The sequence below is a fragment of the Myxocyprinus asiaticus genome, chromosome 17 (assembly GCF_019703515.2).
Source record: "Myxocyprinus asiaticus isolate MX2 ecotype Aquarium Trade chromosome 17, UBuf_Myxa_2, whole genome shotgun sequence".
Taxonomy (NCBI): domain Eukaryota; kingdom Metazoa; phylum Chordata; class Actinopteri; order Cypriniformes; family Catostomidae; genus Myxocyprinus; species Myxocyprinus asiaticus.
The window spans coordinates 43,330,016-43,348,364 of record NC_059360.1 but is presented as its reverse complement, the minus strand read 5'-3'; the positions used below and the strand labels follow the sequence as shown (position 1 = coordinate 43,348,364).

The 18,349-nt window shown below is 36.7% G+C and overlaps 1 protein-coding gene across 3 annotated transcripts in view; it reads right to left on the bottom strand.

Annotated features, from left to right (window-relative positions):
* Positions 1-18,349, bottom strand: part of LOC127455497 (mirror-image polydactyly gene 1 protein-like) — a 101,503-nt gene that overhangs the window by 57,522 nt on the left and 25,632 nt on the right. For 2 of the 3 annotated variants that reach the window (XM_051723449.1, XM_051723448.1), the window contains 3 exons: positions 14,474-14,558; positions 7,452-7,643; positions 3,180-3,312 (listed from right to left, as the gene is read on the bottom strand). In XM_051723449.1, coding sequence (XP_051579409.1) covers positions 3,180-3,312; positions 7,452-7,555 — 237 coding nt within the window. In that variant the 5' untranslated portion in view covers positions 7,556-7,643; positions 14,474-14,558. The remainder of the gene's footprint in view (positions 1-3,179; positions 3,313-7,451; positions 7,644-14,473; positions 14,559-18,349) is intronic. The other variant, XM_051723450.1, reaches the window with a different exon arrangement.

Sequence of the window (18,349 nt, the reverse complement as noted above, 5' to 3'; positions counted from 1 at the left end):
TGACCTGTACAACGTTCAGAAGGAATTTTGGACCATTATTCTTTACAAAACTGCTTCAGCTCAGCCATATTCTTAGGATGTCTGGTGTGAACAGCTCTCTTGAGGTCATTCCACAGCATCTTTATTGGTTTATGGTCTGGGCTATGACTGGGCCACTCCAAAAGGTGTTTTTTCTTTTTTTGAAGCCATTCTGTAGTGGATTTGCTTCAGTGTTTAGGGTCATTGTCCTGCTGCATCACCCAACTTCGACTGAGCTTCAGCTGGTGCACAGCCACCCTGACATTATCCTGTAGGATATCTTGATAAACTTGGGAATTCATTTTTCCCTCGATGATTGCAAGTAGTCCAGGCCCTGAAGCAGAAAAACATGGTGCTCCCTCCATCCTACTTCACCGTTGGGATGATGTTTTCATGTTGGTATGTGGTGCCCTTTTTATGCTATACGTAGTGCTGTGTGTTCTTTCCAAACAGTACAACCCATGTCATCAGTCCACAAAACATTTTTCCAGTAGCATTGTGGAGTGTCAAGGTGGTCTTTGGCAAACTTCAGGCATGCAGCAATGTTTTTGTTGGAAAGCAGCAGCTTCCTTTGTGGTGTCCTGCCATTGACACCATGCCTGTTGAATGTTTTCCATATAGTAGACTCATGAACAGAGATTTTAACCTGTTCAAATGATTCCTTCAAGTCTTTAGCTGTCTCTCTATGGTTCTTTTTTTTTTTAACTCATTTAGCATTCTGCAGTGTGCCCTTTGAGTCATCTTGGCTGGATGGCCTCTTCTAGGGAGAGTAACTACAGACAATTTTTCTAACTGCTGACAGATGAATATCCAAGCTCTTCGAGTTAACTTGTAACCCTTTACAGCTTTATGCAAAGCAACAATGGTTGATTGTAGATCCACTGAGATCTTTATTTTGTGAGGCAAGGTCCACGTCAGCAGACATGCTTCTTGTGAATAGCAAACTCAAAATTTAGGGGTAGCTCTATAGTAGCTCTAACCTACACCTCCAATCTTGTTTCATTAATTGGATGCCAGGTTTTCCAACTCCTGACTCTAATTAGCTTCTGTTGATGTCATTAGCCTAGGGCTTCACATATTTTTTCCAACCTACACTGTGAATGTTTGAATGATGTATTCAAAATGTACAATACAATAATTTGTGTTATTAGTTACAACAGATTGTGTTTGTTCATTATTGGAACTTAGATTTTAAGAAAGATTTATACATACACTGATGAGCCAAAAAAATATGACCACCTGCCTAATATGCTGTTGGTCCTCCGCATGCTGCCAAATCAGCTCCAGCCCGCTGAGGCATGGACTCTACAAGACCCTTGAAGGCGTCCTGTGGTATCTGGCACCAAGACATTAGCAGCAGATCCTTCAAGTCCTGTAAGTTGCGAGGTGGAGCCGCCATGGATCGGACTTGTTGGTCCAGCACATCCCACAGATGCTCAGTCGGACTGAGATCTTGGGAATTTTGAGGCCAGTGCAACACCTTGAACTTTTCAACATCATGTTCCTCAAACCATTCCCTAACAATGTGTGCAGTGTGGCAGGGCGCATTTTCCTGCTGAAAGAGGCCACTGCCATCAGGAAATACCATTGCCATTAAGGGGTGTACCTGGTCTGCAACTATGTTTAGGTAAGTGGCACATGTCAAATTGACATCCACATGAAATGTCCCAGGGTTTCCCAGCAGAACATTGCCCAGAGCAACACATTCCCTCCACCGGTTTGTCGTCTTCCATCAGTGCATCCTGGTTTCATCACTTCCTCAGGTAAACGGCACGCACATACACGGCTGTCCACGTGATGTAAAAGAAAACGGGACTCATCGGACCAGGCGACCTTCTTCCACTGCTCCAAGGTTCAGTTCAGATGCTCGAGTGCCCATTGTAGGTGTTTTTGATGGTGGACAGGGGTCATCATAGGCACTCTGACCAATCTGCTGCTATGCAGCCCCATACGCAGTAGGGTGCAATGCACTGTGTGTTGTGACACATTCCTCCTGTAACCATCATTAACATTTTCTGTGACTTGTGCCACAGTAGACCTTCTGTCGGTTTGGGCCAGATGGGATAGCCTTCGTTGCCCTAATGCATCAATGAGCCTTGGGTGCCCAAAACCCTGTTGCCGGTTTGTGGTTTGTTCCACCTCGTACCACCGTCGGTAGGTACTCACCACTGCTGACCGGGAGCACCCCACAAGCCTTGCAGTTTCAGAGATGCTCTGACCCAGTCGTCTGGCCATAACAATTTTGCCCTTATCAAAGTCACTCAGGTCTTTACTCCTGCCCATTTCTCATGCATTCAACACGTTGACTATGAGAACTGATTGTTCACTTACCATCTAATCTACCCAGACCTTGACATGTGGCCTTGTTAGGAGATGATCAGCGTTATTCTATTTACTTGTGAGTGGTCATAATTTTTTGTAACATCAGTGGAAATGCAAGTAATTCCAAAGGGTTCACATACTTTTTCTTGCCACTGTAAGTATCAGAAAGAGCTAGGAGCACCCACAATGCATTATGTGGGCAAGTTCAAAGTAATGAGTCTCTTTTAATAACAATATAAGACGACGTCTCCTCACGCAACAGCACATGCAGCTCGAGAAAAAGCCACATAAATTCAGAAATATTTTAGTAACAAAAAAGCGAGTAAATGGACAATGATGCATCAAGGAAGGAGATTGCAGACTTAACAGTATACTTGAAAGCACTGGAGGGAAAAATTGACAAAATACAAAAAGACAGCATAATTTAACCATAAAGAAGTTTTAACACTGGTTTAACACTTTTTCAAACATATAGCCACAAGATGTAAACATTATATGTGGTAGCATGATTTTATCCACCAACCATCTTAGCCAGAATAAGCTGCAATGTGGACCAGACTTTATGTCAATAGTCAAAATACTGGCAACATAGGACTGTTGGTGTCTGTTGCAACTTTACAGTTGCTGTAATATAATTAAAATTACTGCAGCGAATCAACAATGAAATATATGGAAACTTTCAGAGAATGAGTTAACTTGGAATTCAGAAGATCAGCTAGTCTAGTCTCTGATTGAATGAGCGGTTTACAAACCAGTTTCCAAATCATATTTAACCTCCAGCAGATAAATTAGCCAAAGGGTTAGCCTGGCTTTGTGAACTTCTTTACATGTGAATTTACCTTCTTATTGAGGTCTCTAAGGGAATCCAGCTCCTTTAAGAGGAACGCAATGTTTTTCTCTTTATCCAGAACTGGGATTTGCTTTTTGGAGTCACTGATAACTTTGGAATTTCCATGATCTTCATGAGCTTGCCTTAAGAAAGACAAAAGTTCATTAGAAAAGCTTTTATATTAGACTCCCAATCAGGCAAAAATCACATCCTGCCATGCAATTATCAGATACACAGGGGATGCCATCTCCCACTTTCAAGAATATTACTGTGACTTATTTACTTTGAGATATTAGTGAAATCATACAGATGACCTTTAAGGTAATATTAAAGTATTACTGCACTGTATTGCACAGTAAATTACTTCCCTCTTGTAGCCAGAAATTCGATTTAGTTCTTATTAAGGAGGTAGAGAAAATGCATCGGAATCTATATTTATCATAGGACGATATAATTAAAATCACCTTACAATAGACGTGGATGCTAAAATTGACATACGTTATGTCCATATTCTATAAAGGCCTTCTTGACAGTAGTCTGACTCCACTGACAAGGCCATACAGGTAAAACGAAACAACTGTTGCACATAAGCACAAGGTTCGGAAATGCATACTACCTACTATCTTTGAAATAAAGTAGTATATGCAGTATGTATACTTTGCACAGTATGCAAGTTTTCTGCATGCATGGAATTCCTGGATGGCCCACTACATTTGACAGAATGTTTAAAAACAGTTTACAACAATGCAATGTGCTTAACCCAACTTTTAGGGTGACGAATGAACCGGATGCAATATCATCCAATGATTTTAAAATTTCTCCCTAAAAAAACCCCCAAAAAAACAGCACAATAACCATAGTTATTTCTGAGATGGAAACTGGATGCCACTTTGCTGGATCAAACATGCAAAGTTTTGGACATGGTCCAAAATTAAGTTTTAGCAAAACCTGCCAATGGCATGTGAACTGAGAACATTTACAGACCATAAATATTTAGACCTGAAACTACTTTTGCATTATTTTAATTAAAAATCTATTTCTATCCTTAAGAATATGTGCTTATTCAGCTGTTTTTCCTTGCATATTTGCATACTGCATTCTGTTTCTATTACTATTCACAACTGACCCTTCGCTTAGCTCCACCCCCTTGGTTACCGTTGCTCGCTCAGACAAGCTTTGCAGAACTTCCCATTGGAATGAATGGGAGATTTTCGTGAACTGCATAGTTTTTGGTAAAATATTCTCATAAACGCTATTGATAATGTTCTTAGGTGGGCTAGAATGAAGAGTGACATTTTAATGCATATTTATCTGAAGTTGTTTTGTAAAAAGAAATTGTTAAATTACACAGTAATTTGATTGAAAACTGTGGAGACTGAAATAACGAAGAGGTGTGCTTAAATATCACAGAGCTAGAGAATTAGACAACAGGGATTCCACATGAAAGACATGAGATTACACAGACATTCAATTGACATATCAAAACTGTAGACAATGCACATATTAAAACTGTAGACAATAATGTATATCAACAACGTGCAAGAACATACATGTATGTTCTACATTGTCTTCAGTTTTAACTTCACTGCACTGTGCACTTTGTTCTCACGATGGAATTTTGTAAACAATAAAGATGGATAATTTTAGATAGACTTGACTAGTCTGGATAATTTTTCAGTGTGCGGACAGCAATCTCTAAAATGAATAAAATTCCACATAAAATTACTCAAACACACATTACTCCTGTAGACCCTTGTTGGAAAAATAAGCGCTTGTCAAGAGAAATGGCAGGCAGCAACAGTTGCTAAGATAGGATTGGTCAGAAACACCTTGAAGGCAGGGCTTAGCGAAGGTGGGCGGCAACAGTTGCTAAAATAGGATTGGTCAGAAACACCTTGAAGTCAGGGCTTAGCGAAGGGTCAATTACTAATATATATATATATATATTTTTTTTTTTTTATAGTAGGCAGTTTACAATATATACTACTTAGAATGTAGTATGCTAGTATTCCATTTTAAACAAAGCCGTAGAGATACTTTTTCACAAAACCAAAGAAAACACTATTAAGAAATTTAAAAAGTAAAATAACATAAAAACGCAAATGTGCGAATAAACATTAGAACAACATTCTAAGCTCAAATGCAAAGATTACACTAAAGTGACTGAGTTTGTTTACCTGTACAACTGTCTGTTTGTGTGAATGTGACAGCTAAGGGCTGTTCACACCGAACGCTTTCGAACATTTTTCTATGTAAACATGTGCTAGATGTATGTCTTTGACCAACTGTTTTTTTTCAGCATCTCAGGCAGGAGCGCTGCATTTTAGATGCCGTGTCAAGTTAAAAACAACTTGTGTCACAACTGCATTCTGTTCTATTTTTTGCGCTGTCTCTAGTTTTATTAAATTTTTTCTCAGAATGCAGGTGTCTCGAGATTTTTTAAAAGTTCTTTTTAACTTGATGTGCTGTCTTGAAAATCCACAGCATGAGACGCTGAAAAATACAGCAAGGCACAAATAAACTCCTGTCTAGTGCATTGAAAAACAGCGCAGACAGACGCAAAAACGCTTTTGGAGTGAACGACCAATGAGACTGAGATGCAAAACTGAGATGAGAAAATATGCAATGAAAGTGAATGGTGACAGACTAACATTCTGCTTAACATCTCCATTTGTGTTCCATGGAACAAATTCAGTCATATGGGTTTGGAACAACATGAGGGTGAGTAAATGAAGACAGAATTTAAATTTTTGGGTGAACTATCCCTTGATGTTAACAGCGTCGCTATTTTTATATTGTTACTCCCTAACACTGAAAAAAGGAATTTTCTTCATTTTTTTTTCTTTTTTTTCTTTTTTTGCGCAAGAACGTGTTTGGTCTGAACAGCCCCTTATAGAACAGAAAGCAGGTGTCTCGAGATTCGTTTTTTAAAAGTTCTTTTTAACTTGACATGCCATCTTAAAGGAATGTTCTGGGTTCAGTACAAGATAAGCTCAATCGACAGCATTTGTGGCATAATGTTGATTACCACAAAAATAAATGTTATCTGGTTCCTATTTTTCTTAAAAAAAAAAAAAAAAAAGCAAAAATCTGGGTTACAGTGAGACACTTACAATGGAAGTGAATTTTTGAATGTTAAAATACGGTTTCAAAAGTTTAGCCACAAGACATAAAGGATATACGTGTAAACATGAATTGCATGTGATAAAATCACTTAAAAACCTTTTCTGTGTAAAGTTATAGCCAATTTTACAACTTTGTTACCATGACGATGTAATGTCAACAAACCCTAAAACTATTGTAAAAATTACAATTTGAACAACTTTACAGCTCAAATAATACACAAGTTTTAACAGAAGTAATGCAAGTGCTTTTATCAAATTATAATGTGACGAGGAGGAGGGCATGGCCGGGCCGGCGCTGAATCAGCTGATCAGCGGGAGAGCGAGATAAAGGGCAGCCGGAGACGCCGGATCGGGAGAGAGGGAGCCGCACGCGGCCGCGCTGCATGTGTGTCTGTGTCTGTTTACGTTTGTTTTGAGTTGAGTTTCTCATTAGAACTTGATGTTTACTGTTCAGCCAGTTCCCGTCTCCTCCTTGCCTGTCCTTTACCTGTTACAGTGGTGCCGAAACACGGGAGGGAGGAGGGAGTGTGACGAGGAGGAGGCAGGAACCGGCTGAACAGTCAACATAAAGGTTGAATTATATAAACGAACTGAAAACAACATAAAACATACTGTAAGACAAACACAAACAGACATGCAGCGCGGCCACGTGCGTCTCTCTTTCTCTCAAACTGGTGCCTCCAGCTCGTCTTTATCCCCCTCCCAGCTGATTAGCCTGACTCAGGGCCGGCCGTGTATCCTCACGGCCCGGCCCCGCCCTCCTACTTGTCACATATAAGCTTCACATTTTTGTGTTTAAATCCTCCAAAAACTGCCCACATTCACTTCCAATGTAAGTGCCTCACTGTATCCACAATTTTTGCTTTTTTTAAAGAAAAGGAGTACCGAGTCGAAATTAATTTTTGTGGTAATCAACATTATGCCACAAATGCTGTCGATTGAGCTTAACTTGCATTGAACCTGGTATATTCCTTAAAAAAAAAACACAGCACTCGTACACAAAACGCTTAAAAACAGCGAGATACGGTGCAAAAAAAAAAAAAAAAAATGCCCGTCTAATGCATTGAAAAACAGCGCAGACAGACGCAAAAATGTTTTCGGGGTGAATGGCCCATGAGACTCTCTCCTCTTCTGACCTGAGAGAAGTTGAAGCTAACCTGCTGACGTAAGGTGTATGAATAGGACTGCTGTCCGTCTCTTTTCTATCCTGTTCTTGCTGTGATGAGGGTCTCTGTGGGGACTGTCTCTCCTCCTCCATCATTTTCACTTCAGCTGGAGTTTGGCCTGGTGTGGGTGGGGGTGGAGGGATCTAACCGTCAAATCTTCTCTGAGCCTGGGACTCTCAGGTACTGTGTGAAAAATACAGCAGTGTTGGTGAAGCGACTCTGAAACTAGTTTTGTAGTTAACTACAGTCAAGCTAACCTTGCAAGGAAGCGATCTTTTAAATTATATAACTGGATAATTTGATTCAGATATAAAGAACAGTATTTATTAATAAAGATGTCTATTAGGGTTACAGCATAGAACACACTAAATTTATACTAGAATCTAAACTGATTAAACTAAACAGCTTCCATATTACTAAATCGAGTGAAAATTCAAATAAATCTGTGAATAATTTTTTTGTATGACTGCCTAAAATAAAACAAAATGAAGAAACACAAAAGGAGATATTAGGCAGAATGACAGCCTCAGTCACCATTCGCTTGAACTGTATACAATGAAAGTGAATGGTGACTGAGACTAACATTCTGCTAAACACCTCCTTTTGTTTTCCATGGAACAAAGCCAGTCATATGGGTTTGGAACAACATGAGGGTAAGTAAATGATGACAGAATTGTCTTTTTTTTTTTTTTTTTTTTTTTAAATGGACTATCCCTTTAAGTTAGCAGCATCACTACTTTTAGATACAGTAGTTACTCCCTAACACTGATAAACAGGGAGGTGTAAGAAAGAACCACAATAATGTAGTATGGGCTAATTAATGTTCCAAAAAGGGGTTTTCACAAAAATAACATAGAAGACACATGTTTGGTTTCCCAAAGAACCTTTCAGTGGACCATTTTTAAATTACCTTTTTATAGTCTAAAGTACCTTTTTACACTACAAAGAAACTTTTGTGCAATGTGAAGGTTCCCTGGATGCTAAATGTTCTACATAGAACCATACATGTTCAGCTTTTACAAGTTTAATTCTTTCAGCCACAGACTTGGTCGCTTAATGTAAAACATTAAAACTACAATATATCAAACTTCCATTCTTCTAGTGAGAGAACACAGTCTGACACTTTGAAAAGCAGTTCTGTTGGCTGGTTTGCGTCAGCTCTCTGAAAAGAAAACTGGATCTGGCCGTCTTTCACGAGGGATTGTGACGAGCCGTGCCGAGTGACTGGCAGGAGGAGAAACGAGGTCTTCTGTCAATGTTTCTGTAGCGCTGAGGGCCAGAGACGCAAACACAGAGCTCTGTCCCTCTGGCAGCTTTTCTGAGGACGCGCTCTGTTCCAGAGGGAAAGCTGGATGTAGTCTAAATCGGCTGTGATCAAAACCCGGAGACTGACAACCCTTATAACAGAGACATTTTCAACAACTGCAATTGTGATGCCAAAACCAATCACTCAATGGCAGGAGAGAGGGCTTGTATGGTAACACAAAGACAGAAATTGAAATGGGGGTTACATTAAACATTTCTTTAAAGGTTAAGTGTGTAATTGCTGCGCCACTTGTGTCACCAAACGATAATATGATTTCAATAATGTTTTCAAACAGGTTTCCTGAACACTTCCTCATCTGCCATTGGTCAGTCAAGGAGATAGCCCACCTCCAAATTCACACCATTGGTTAAACCCATGATGCTGTGTCAGGCTGGTCAGGACGCTTAAGCAAAACAATGTAAAAAAGCACCAAAGAGCAAGAGTGTTTAAAATATTCATGGCAATCAACGTACAAATAATTAAAACTTTTATCATTCACTCACACCCATGTTGCTTCAAACCGTATGACTTTAATTCTTCCATGGAACACAATCACCATTCATTTTCATTACATCTTTTTTTCATCCAGTGAAAGTGAATTGTGACTACTGTTACGTAAGTTACTCAAAAAAGTAATTCAATACAAGTACTAATACTAATTACTACTCTGAAATTGTAATCAGATTACTGACTTTACTAAATAGTTTCATCGTAAAAAAGCAATCACATTACTAATTACTTTTAAGTTACTTTCTAAAACAAGTTTTACAGACAAGCTTTTGTTTTTCCTGGTCAACATATTGAAAATAAAATTTTCCTCCTTGTTCATTGACTCGTTAGGGGGCGTGTGCCCTTCAGCTGTCACACAACGCAAACAGATGTACATATTAATGTAATTTAAGTTTTACATTTCCTCTACATACAGTATATAATATTATTTTAGAAATATGTGTAACCCAAGCAAAGTAATATAATATAACTCACTTAATTGAAAGTTAGGAACTGTAATCTGATTACAAGAATTTGAAATGTAAAGTGTTACACTACTTTTTGTACTAAAAGTCATTCAATTACAGTAATTAATTATGTTGTAATTAGATTACACCCAACACTCAATGCTGATCATTCTGCATAACATCACTTTTTGTGTTTCATGAAATATAAAGTTATAAATGGTAGGAAATACATTCAGGTGAGTAAATAATGACAGAATTTTCCATTTTGGGTGATCTGTCCCTTTAAAGCAAGAGTGCGTATTTACTGGGCCACTAGCATCATCAAATGGAATAAAATAATGACTTTTTTCAAACCAGTTTCCAGAACACTCCCCTATCTTCCATTGGTCTGAAAAAAGATAACCTAACCCCAAAGTCATGCCATAGGTTCAGCCAATGTTGCTATGTCAAGCTGGTCAAGATACTCAAACAAAAAGAGCACAGAGTCACAGTGTTTACATTTTTGGGGGGAAATCAACATACTAATGGCCTACTTATAGTTGTCTCTTCATATTAAGCCAGGATAGGAGAAGTATTTTAACATCCAAAAAATTACACACTTCACCTTTAATGTCAGCAAGCAAATTAAACAGACAGTGGTGTATGTGCACACACAGGGTCAAGTGCTCAACAGAAAAGCAGTCTGGTGGTTCTGTGATTATAAAATATACATAAATCAGCTCAACATCAATGCAATTCAAATTGAGAGCAAAACTCAAACACGGACCAGTTAAACTGCCACAGCATCAAAAGCATAATAAAAAAGGGGGGAATCATTCAGTGTTAATCAATGCGATGAGATGCACTAGTTGCAGGCTTCTGACCACGATGTCCAAAAAGCTCCAGCTTAGCAGCCACAATTATTTAGCGAAAGGTCAGGTTTTGAAGTCGACATCAGGGAGGTCTGCCTCATGGCTTTGTTGCTAGGGCTTGGCTCTCAGGATTGCTGGAGACAGTTATTAGTATTCCCCGTTAGACTCGCAAGTGCAAACACCATATTCAAACCATGAATAATAACGCCAAACACACTTATAGGAGCCCTTTGTCACACTGCAAATATGCGACTTTTGGATACATTGTTCCCTAACCTGGGCTACTTCTTTAATTTTATCTCCCTCTCCGGGTGTCTCTCACAAAGGTAACTGCCCCTGAGAATGTGTGTTTAAAGCGGCATTTCCCTCACAAATGGGGTGAGCAGGGCGTTTAATCTAAGCGTGCAAAGTAAAGGCCCATATCCTATGGGAACTGAGTGAGAAAGAACTCTCGTTTTAAACATAACATTTCTAAGAGCACCACGGTTGGGCAAAATTCAGAATTTAAGAATTGGCTCCCTTTCAGTCCATGAATTGGAATTTGACTTGAATTGGCCACGCCCCACAGGATGTTGAATTGAAATTTGAATTGGAATGACAATTTACGGAATTCTAATTCCAGAAACTCAACACAGTAAAAAGGAGGAATTTCCTAAGTCCAACACAACAACAAAATGGACAAGAACAGATAACTTATTCGATGTTCTGTTTAAGGTTTGCACCTGATTCATGTTGTTTGGCACCATTTTGAAAGAACATAACATAAGATATAATGAAGATTATGATGAAATACATCATCTTAAAATTCAAATTTCTCTAAAGTCGCATTTGAAAAATGTATTATGTCATCTAATTTTCTGGAAATCATACATACATGTAATCACACAGCATGATTACATGTTTATGGGTAATTCTGACTGAAAAATTGGTAACATTTTACATAAGGTTATATTTGTTAACATTAAATGTATTAGGTATCATGAACTAACAGTGAGCAATATTTTTTATCAAATGTATTAATCTGTCAGTTAATCGTTTAATGTTATTGGTAAAACTTTATGATAAGGTTCTAATTGTTAACATTAGTTAATGCATTATGTATCATGAACTAACAATGATTAATAATGTTGTACAGCAGTTATTAATCCTTCTAAATATTAATTTCTAAATATAGTACTGTTCATTGTTAGTTCATAATGTACTAATGTTAACATATACAACTTAATGTAAAAATGTATTAGTAAATGTTAATTTTAACAAATATAAATAAGAGCTGTAAAAATATTATTGTTAGTTCATGTTGTGCTTAAATAATGTTAACTAATACAACATTATTATAAAGTGCTATCATGTTTATTTCTAAATATACTCTTTGTACAGTGTTAAAGTTCATAATGCATTCATTAAATTTAACGTAAGCAACTTTTAATGTAAAGAGTATTAGTATTTGTTGAAATTAACATTAACCAAGATGAATAAATGCAATAAATTATTGTTCATTCATGTTGAAGTAGTTAACTAATATTAACGAATACAGCCTTATTGTAAAATGTTACAGAAAAATAAAACTATATTATAAAAAATTACACTTAAAGCAGTTGAATTTCATACATACATACATACATACATACATACGTATATATACATCCTTAAATTAAAATTTTAATTATAATTATGCTTCCTGATACTGCTAATTCAATTCAAATTCAGGAATAAAATTGGTACTTAATAGCCATTCTCAATTCTATTCTGTATGGCGCACAACTTCGAAAGTACAGCCATGAAAAGACATTTTACGCGTTAAATGGGGCAACAAAAAAAAATAGACAGACGTGAGGTGACAATGCTTGTGTGGCCATTTTCCATTATTGAGTCCTGCTATACCAAACACACACAACCATAACACTTTCGTGTCATCTTAACTAATGTCAGTCACTAATAATCAAACATGAGCTGATTAACTGGCTGCAAAAAGATTGAAGTGTTTCACCAACAGCCCAAATGTATATTTGAGCAGAGCGGCAGGATAAATTTGCATATCAGGAGCGTCTGGCGAAGGGTCGGTAAATACTCTGTTTATCTCTCATTGTCATTCCAACCAGTCTATCTAAATAGTGGCTCTTCTGCACCATTATGGCCTAGGTAAAGTTATTACGGAGCAGACCGGTGATATGGTGAAGGCGATTTACACATGTAAATAAATGTTTATGTATCGCATTGGACAGCATTTAGTCAACGGGAAGTCTTTAGATGTAAAACAGACAAATTCTTGTGAAAGAACATAAGGAAATGGAATTTATAACACTAATATCTACGGTGGATATTGTTGTTTAAAAAGATATGTGAAATTAGAATGTGGCAATGTTATGATGACTGTGAAATGACACATATTAATTAACTTGTGATTTGTTGTGACTGGATTGTCTATATGACACAAAAATCCAATTGATTATTTATTACCTTGTATGAATTTTTCCTCCAGGGCTTTTGATAAACTGACATTGGGATGCAGCTGTAGATTGTCATACACTTTTTTTTGTATGGGCTTTACGCAACATCCCTTTCGATATCTAATAGCAGTGAAACAAAACGTAAAGCGTTTATCCGACACGCTCAGGTGAAGATACATAAGCTAAAGGATATTGACAAACTGTACATCAGTGACACTGCTTTGATGGTGGTAGTTTTTTTCAAAACGCAGAGTAAAGGTAAAACATAAAGCAAATATCAAAGACCTTCAAGAGTTCTGACCCAAAGAGGACGGTGTTAACTCTATTTTACAAGTTGTACACTTGTTCAAAAAACAAACAGAGCACTCTTAGTGTCAAAAGTAAATAAACAAATCAAATGAAATTCGTGAATATATACATCTTGCTTTCAAATGCTATAAATGTGAAAATGCACACACAAAAAAAAGACGTTATAGAATAAATAGAACTTCAAATCAAACACTAAGCTAATTCAATTTTCATTTGTTTTTAAACAATTAAAGCAGAAAGAATAAGACAGAAAACTTGCATTCTTGGAATGAAAATTTGTAACCAATTGAAATGCAAATGTAAGTTGCATACTTTTACGAAATCGAAAGCAGCGATTGTAATGTTAGAAGTAAATAAATAAAACGACATAGCTTTTCAATGTCCAAGATGTGAAAATACTAACTGAAATACAAGTTTGAACTGTACAACAAGCTAATTAGGCTTTAAATTGTTTCATATAATTAATGCAGAATGGCTCAGGGCACCTTAAATGTGCATTCTCAGCATGAAAACTGAGCTTGTAACCAATGTAAATAACAAATTTAAATCATACACTGAGCTAATTCAGTATTTCAGTATACAAGTTTCAATCTACAAGTTGTTTACTTCTATGAATAAAAAAAAAGTACAAATTGAAGTGACATAAGCAAATAAATAAAAACTAAATTTGTACATAAATACATTGCTTTTCTAGTAGTAGTCATAGTAGTTGCACCCAAATTGCTCCTTGGGCTTATAATAAGGACTACTACTTCTACTAGTACAACTATGTTGTAAATGTGGAAATACAACCATAATGTAACATAATTACTAGTTAAATTGTACACCAAGCTAATTCAGTTTTAAATTGTTTCAAATAATTCACATAGAAAGGCACAGGGCATGTTAAACATGCGCTCTCTGCACGAAAATTGCTTGTAACAATTTACAACAAAACCAGCAGCTGATTGTTAAACATTGTAACACTGTTTTGGATTTAGAAAACATATCTCTGCAAAGATATCATTACAGCGTGTAATCATCGCCTGCAATGTACACTGATAAACATTTCGCGCATATTAAAAAAATCGTCCTTAATTGTAACATGTGGGAGAAAGCCATTGACAAACACTGTAAAATGAGCCATGGAAGGCATCTTTACCCAAGTTGTGGTGTGGTCTCTGAACAATGGTGCTTTACAGGGGACGGCAGCCTTTGTTTCAGTTCTTCATTGACTTTAGGATTAGCTGGAAATATATAGAAGGGATATGATTAATTTCACTGTGAAAAAAAATGCTTTTCATCACAGGCTCACTAGCGTGCTCCTTTTCCATTAGACTTAGAAAGGTTAGTATTAATTACAGCCTGTCAATATGATTTCAGAGTGCTTGGTAGAGAGCAATCTTTAATAACCTCTGGAGTACAGGCAGCAAAACAAGGCAGGCAGCTTTTAATTTGCCATGTGAAATTATGCTTTAAGACTTTGTCTTTATCTCATCCACTGTGTACCAGTGCTTTACCTCGCAGTTTATGGAGGACTAATCAACGTGGGCAATTAACAAAGAGTAATCCCACCATGCAATCGTTTTAATGCTTTTAGCTATCAGAAAAGTAAACAGCTATTTAATACAGCTCAAGCCATATCAGATCCTAGTCAGGAACCACCAATTAAAGCATCATCTACTCAGGTGTAATTAAATAATGGTGGATAATTTAGTTCTGTGAACGGAAGCTAATTCATAAGCAAGCAACAAACAGACAGGAGGCAATTAGCAAGAAAGCTGACATTCAGACAGTAGAGCCTGTTGCTGGCTGATAGTCATGGAGCCGTGGTGGAGAGCTACCCTCTAGTGGTGGAGCTACTGAGACTAAAAGATCTCCAACACATCACACACGAGTTTCAGAAAACACATGCTTAGAAATGCTCAAATTCAAGTAATCTATGAACTGTACACTGTAAAAAATGTCTGTAATTTTAACGGTAAAAGACTGTAAACATGCTACAGAAAAAAAAAACGTTAATTGATTAACGAGTATTAACTGTAAAATATACAGTACATTTTAAAAAAATATATTTTAAAAGACAATACAGTAGTTTTTACAATAAAATGTTGTAAAAATAAAAAATTTTAGATGTAAAAAGTATGATTTTCCTGTATAATTAATTGTAAAAATGTACATTGTTTAACAAGAGAGTACATGTGCTTTTTACAGTAAATTATTGTTAAAATTACAGTAAAAAAAAAAAAAACAATAATCCGGCGTTCCCACAATTCCCTGCTGACCCATCATATTTCATTATATTTTATGGGAATATTTATGTTTCTTCTTATTTTTAATATCAGTTACGTACATTGGGGTGTTCTGTTTTATATTTAATGTAGTTTAGTTAATGTTTACTGCATTATTTAAGTTACCCTGATGGTGTTTATTGTTTGTGTGAGTGCAACTGAGCACTGTCTCTACATGTTTATTGGTCATTGCCCCTGGAAGAGCCACTATTGGTGAACTTCATGTCATCATGTGCTCTTCTGTCATTTTTACGGTAATTAACAATACCGTATAAAGTAAAAAGCAGATTTTTATAGTTTCAGAAGTTTAATATCAAGTGTATGAACTTTTTTTTACAGTGCCAGCGTGGTCATGTTAATTACAACAGTTTTAAACTGTATAATTTACAGGTTGTTCTGTAAAGTTGTTTACATTTTTACTGTATTTTTATTTATTTATTTTTGTAAAAACAACAGGATTATTATTATTTTTATTTTATTTTACAGTGTAGCTACTTGTGGTGCCACATTTACAATCTAAATGAATGCAGAACATCTTCAAGAAACAGTCAGACTGAAAGCAATACGAACAGAACATTCCGTTAATGTTATCGCATGGTTTTTATCTGGTTATTTTTGGGAAGCAATTTGTATGTTCTATGAGGTTAGGAAAATCTTAATAGTTCTTGAAAAGTTATAAAGTATTGACCCCTTGTCTGGATTGCCACACTTTTTGACAAATCAATTGCCATGACTTTTCCATTTGTCTGAGATCAGTGGATAAGGATGTTTAAAAATAATTTTGATGCATCCTGATTCGCTAATAAATCATTCAGAACGATTGTGAACTGGTTTTAACAGTTTACTGAAAAGAACCAACTCCAACCATGATTCCCATCAAATCAGTAAATGTTTCACTGTACTCAAGCTCTAACCAAGAACAATAGCTAGTCAATGAAATATTTTAGAGTATAACTAGAAACATTTATATTCACTATAGAAACAATTATGAAATTTCCTGATATTTCCAGGTTTTCCATTACCTTTAAGACCAATGAATTACCACAGCTTTTACATGAGTAGTATGTGAAAATTATTTTATAGAGACTGCATTCACAAACAGCAATTTCTAATTGATGAGCTGAGCATAACTAGAAAAAATTATTTTCACTATAGAAATTTCTTTGACTTTTCAAATATATTTGGAAGGCCTTCAAATTTACATTTACATTTTATGCATTTAGCAGATACTTTTATCCAAACTGCTTTTATTATCCACAATGCATTCAACATACATACATACATTTGATCATGAAATCATCACTTAAATCTTCCCAGATATGTCCAGGTTTTCCATGACTATGACAAGTCTGAATCTTGGCTTGGGGAGCTTTTAGAAATGCTGGACCACATCAGTGTGTGTACATTTTAACATTTCTACACTAAACTGCTGTCATTTTGTAAAGATTTTATATACAGTGGCAAGAAAAAGTATGTGAACACTTTAGAATTACCTGCATTTATGTATAAATTTGTCTTGACATCTGGTTTGATCTTCATCTAAGTTCTAATAATGAACAAACACAATCTGTTTTAACTAATAAAACACAAATTATTATATTGTCTTTGTACATACTGAATACATCATTCAAACACTGAACACAGTGTAGGTTGGAAAAAGTATGTGAACCCCTAGGCTAATGATGTCAACAAAAGCTAATTAGAGACAGATGTTAGGAAAACTGGCATCCAATAATGAAACGAGATAGGAGGTGTGGGTTAGAGCTACTTTGACTTAAAGCACTCAAACATTTTGAATTTGCTATTCACAAGAAACATCTGCTGACATAGACCTTACCTCACCAAAAAAAAAAAAAAAAAAGATCTCAGAAGACCTAAATTGTCAATAAATGGAGATGATTTAGTACTGTGGCTACTCTCCCTAGAAGTGGTCGTCCAGCCAAAAGATGATTCAAAGGGCACACCACAGAATGCTCAGTGAGGTAAAAAATAACCCTAGAGTGACCGCTAAAGACTTGAAGGAATCATTGGAACTGGTTAACATCTCTGTGCATGAGCCTACTATACGGGAAAACATTAAACAGGCACGGTATCCATGGCAGGACACCACGTAGGAAGCCGCTGCTTTCAAAACATATTGGGTCACCAATTGATGTCCAGGATAAAATCTGGATCCTGAAGCAAAACCAGCTGAGAACCACTAGGGAAGAAAGACATAGAGGTAAGAAGAAATAAGAAAGTGCAAGAAAAAGGGAGTACGAGAGCGATGGCTCTTGGGAGGTTGTGCACTAGGCGGGTGGGGGTGACCCCTGGGGCAGATGCCAGTGGAACGTTATCCCCATGCTGTAAGCCAGCACACACACCTCACACACCACTCACAGTCTATTCAGCTCAGACACAGTGAGACGTGAACGGACAACTGGGTTTTTGTGCCAAACACCACAGGGTTCTATTAATCTCAGTGATGGACTCAGAGCGGGAGCTGGCCCCGCACACTGCACTTTCACAGAGAAAGAGAGGAGGACCAGGATGAAGAAAGACTTTTAAGACAGTAGGTAAGGCTAAGACGCCTAGTAATCCTTTAACGCTAACAAGAGAAAGCAGCTTTGAAAGAGACAGAAAAGAAATAAAAAACAACGCAAAGCACACAAACCTGACCTTTAGATGTCCGCGTAATTTTCGGCAAGACACATTAAACAGTTCTGCGAAAAGAGTGCTTTGCCAAATACATGTGGGCCCGATTCATT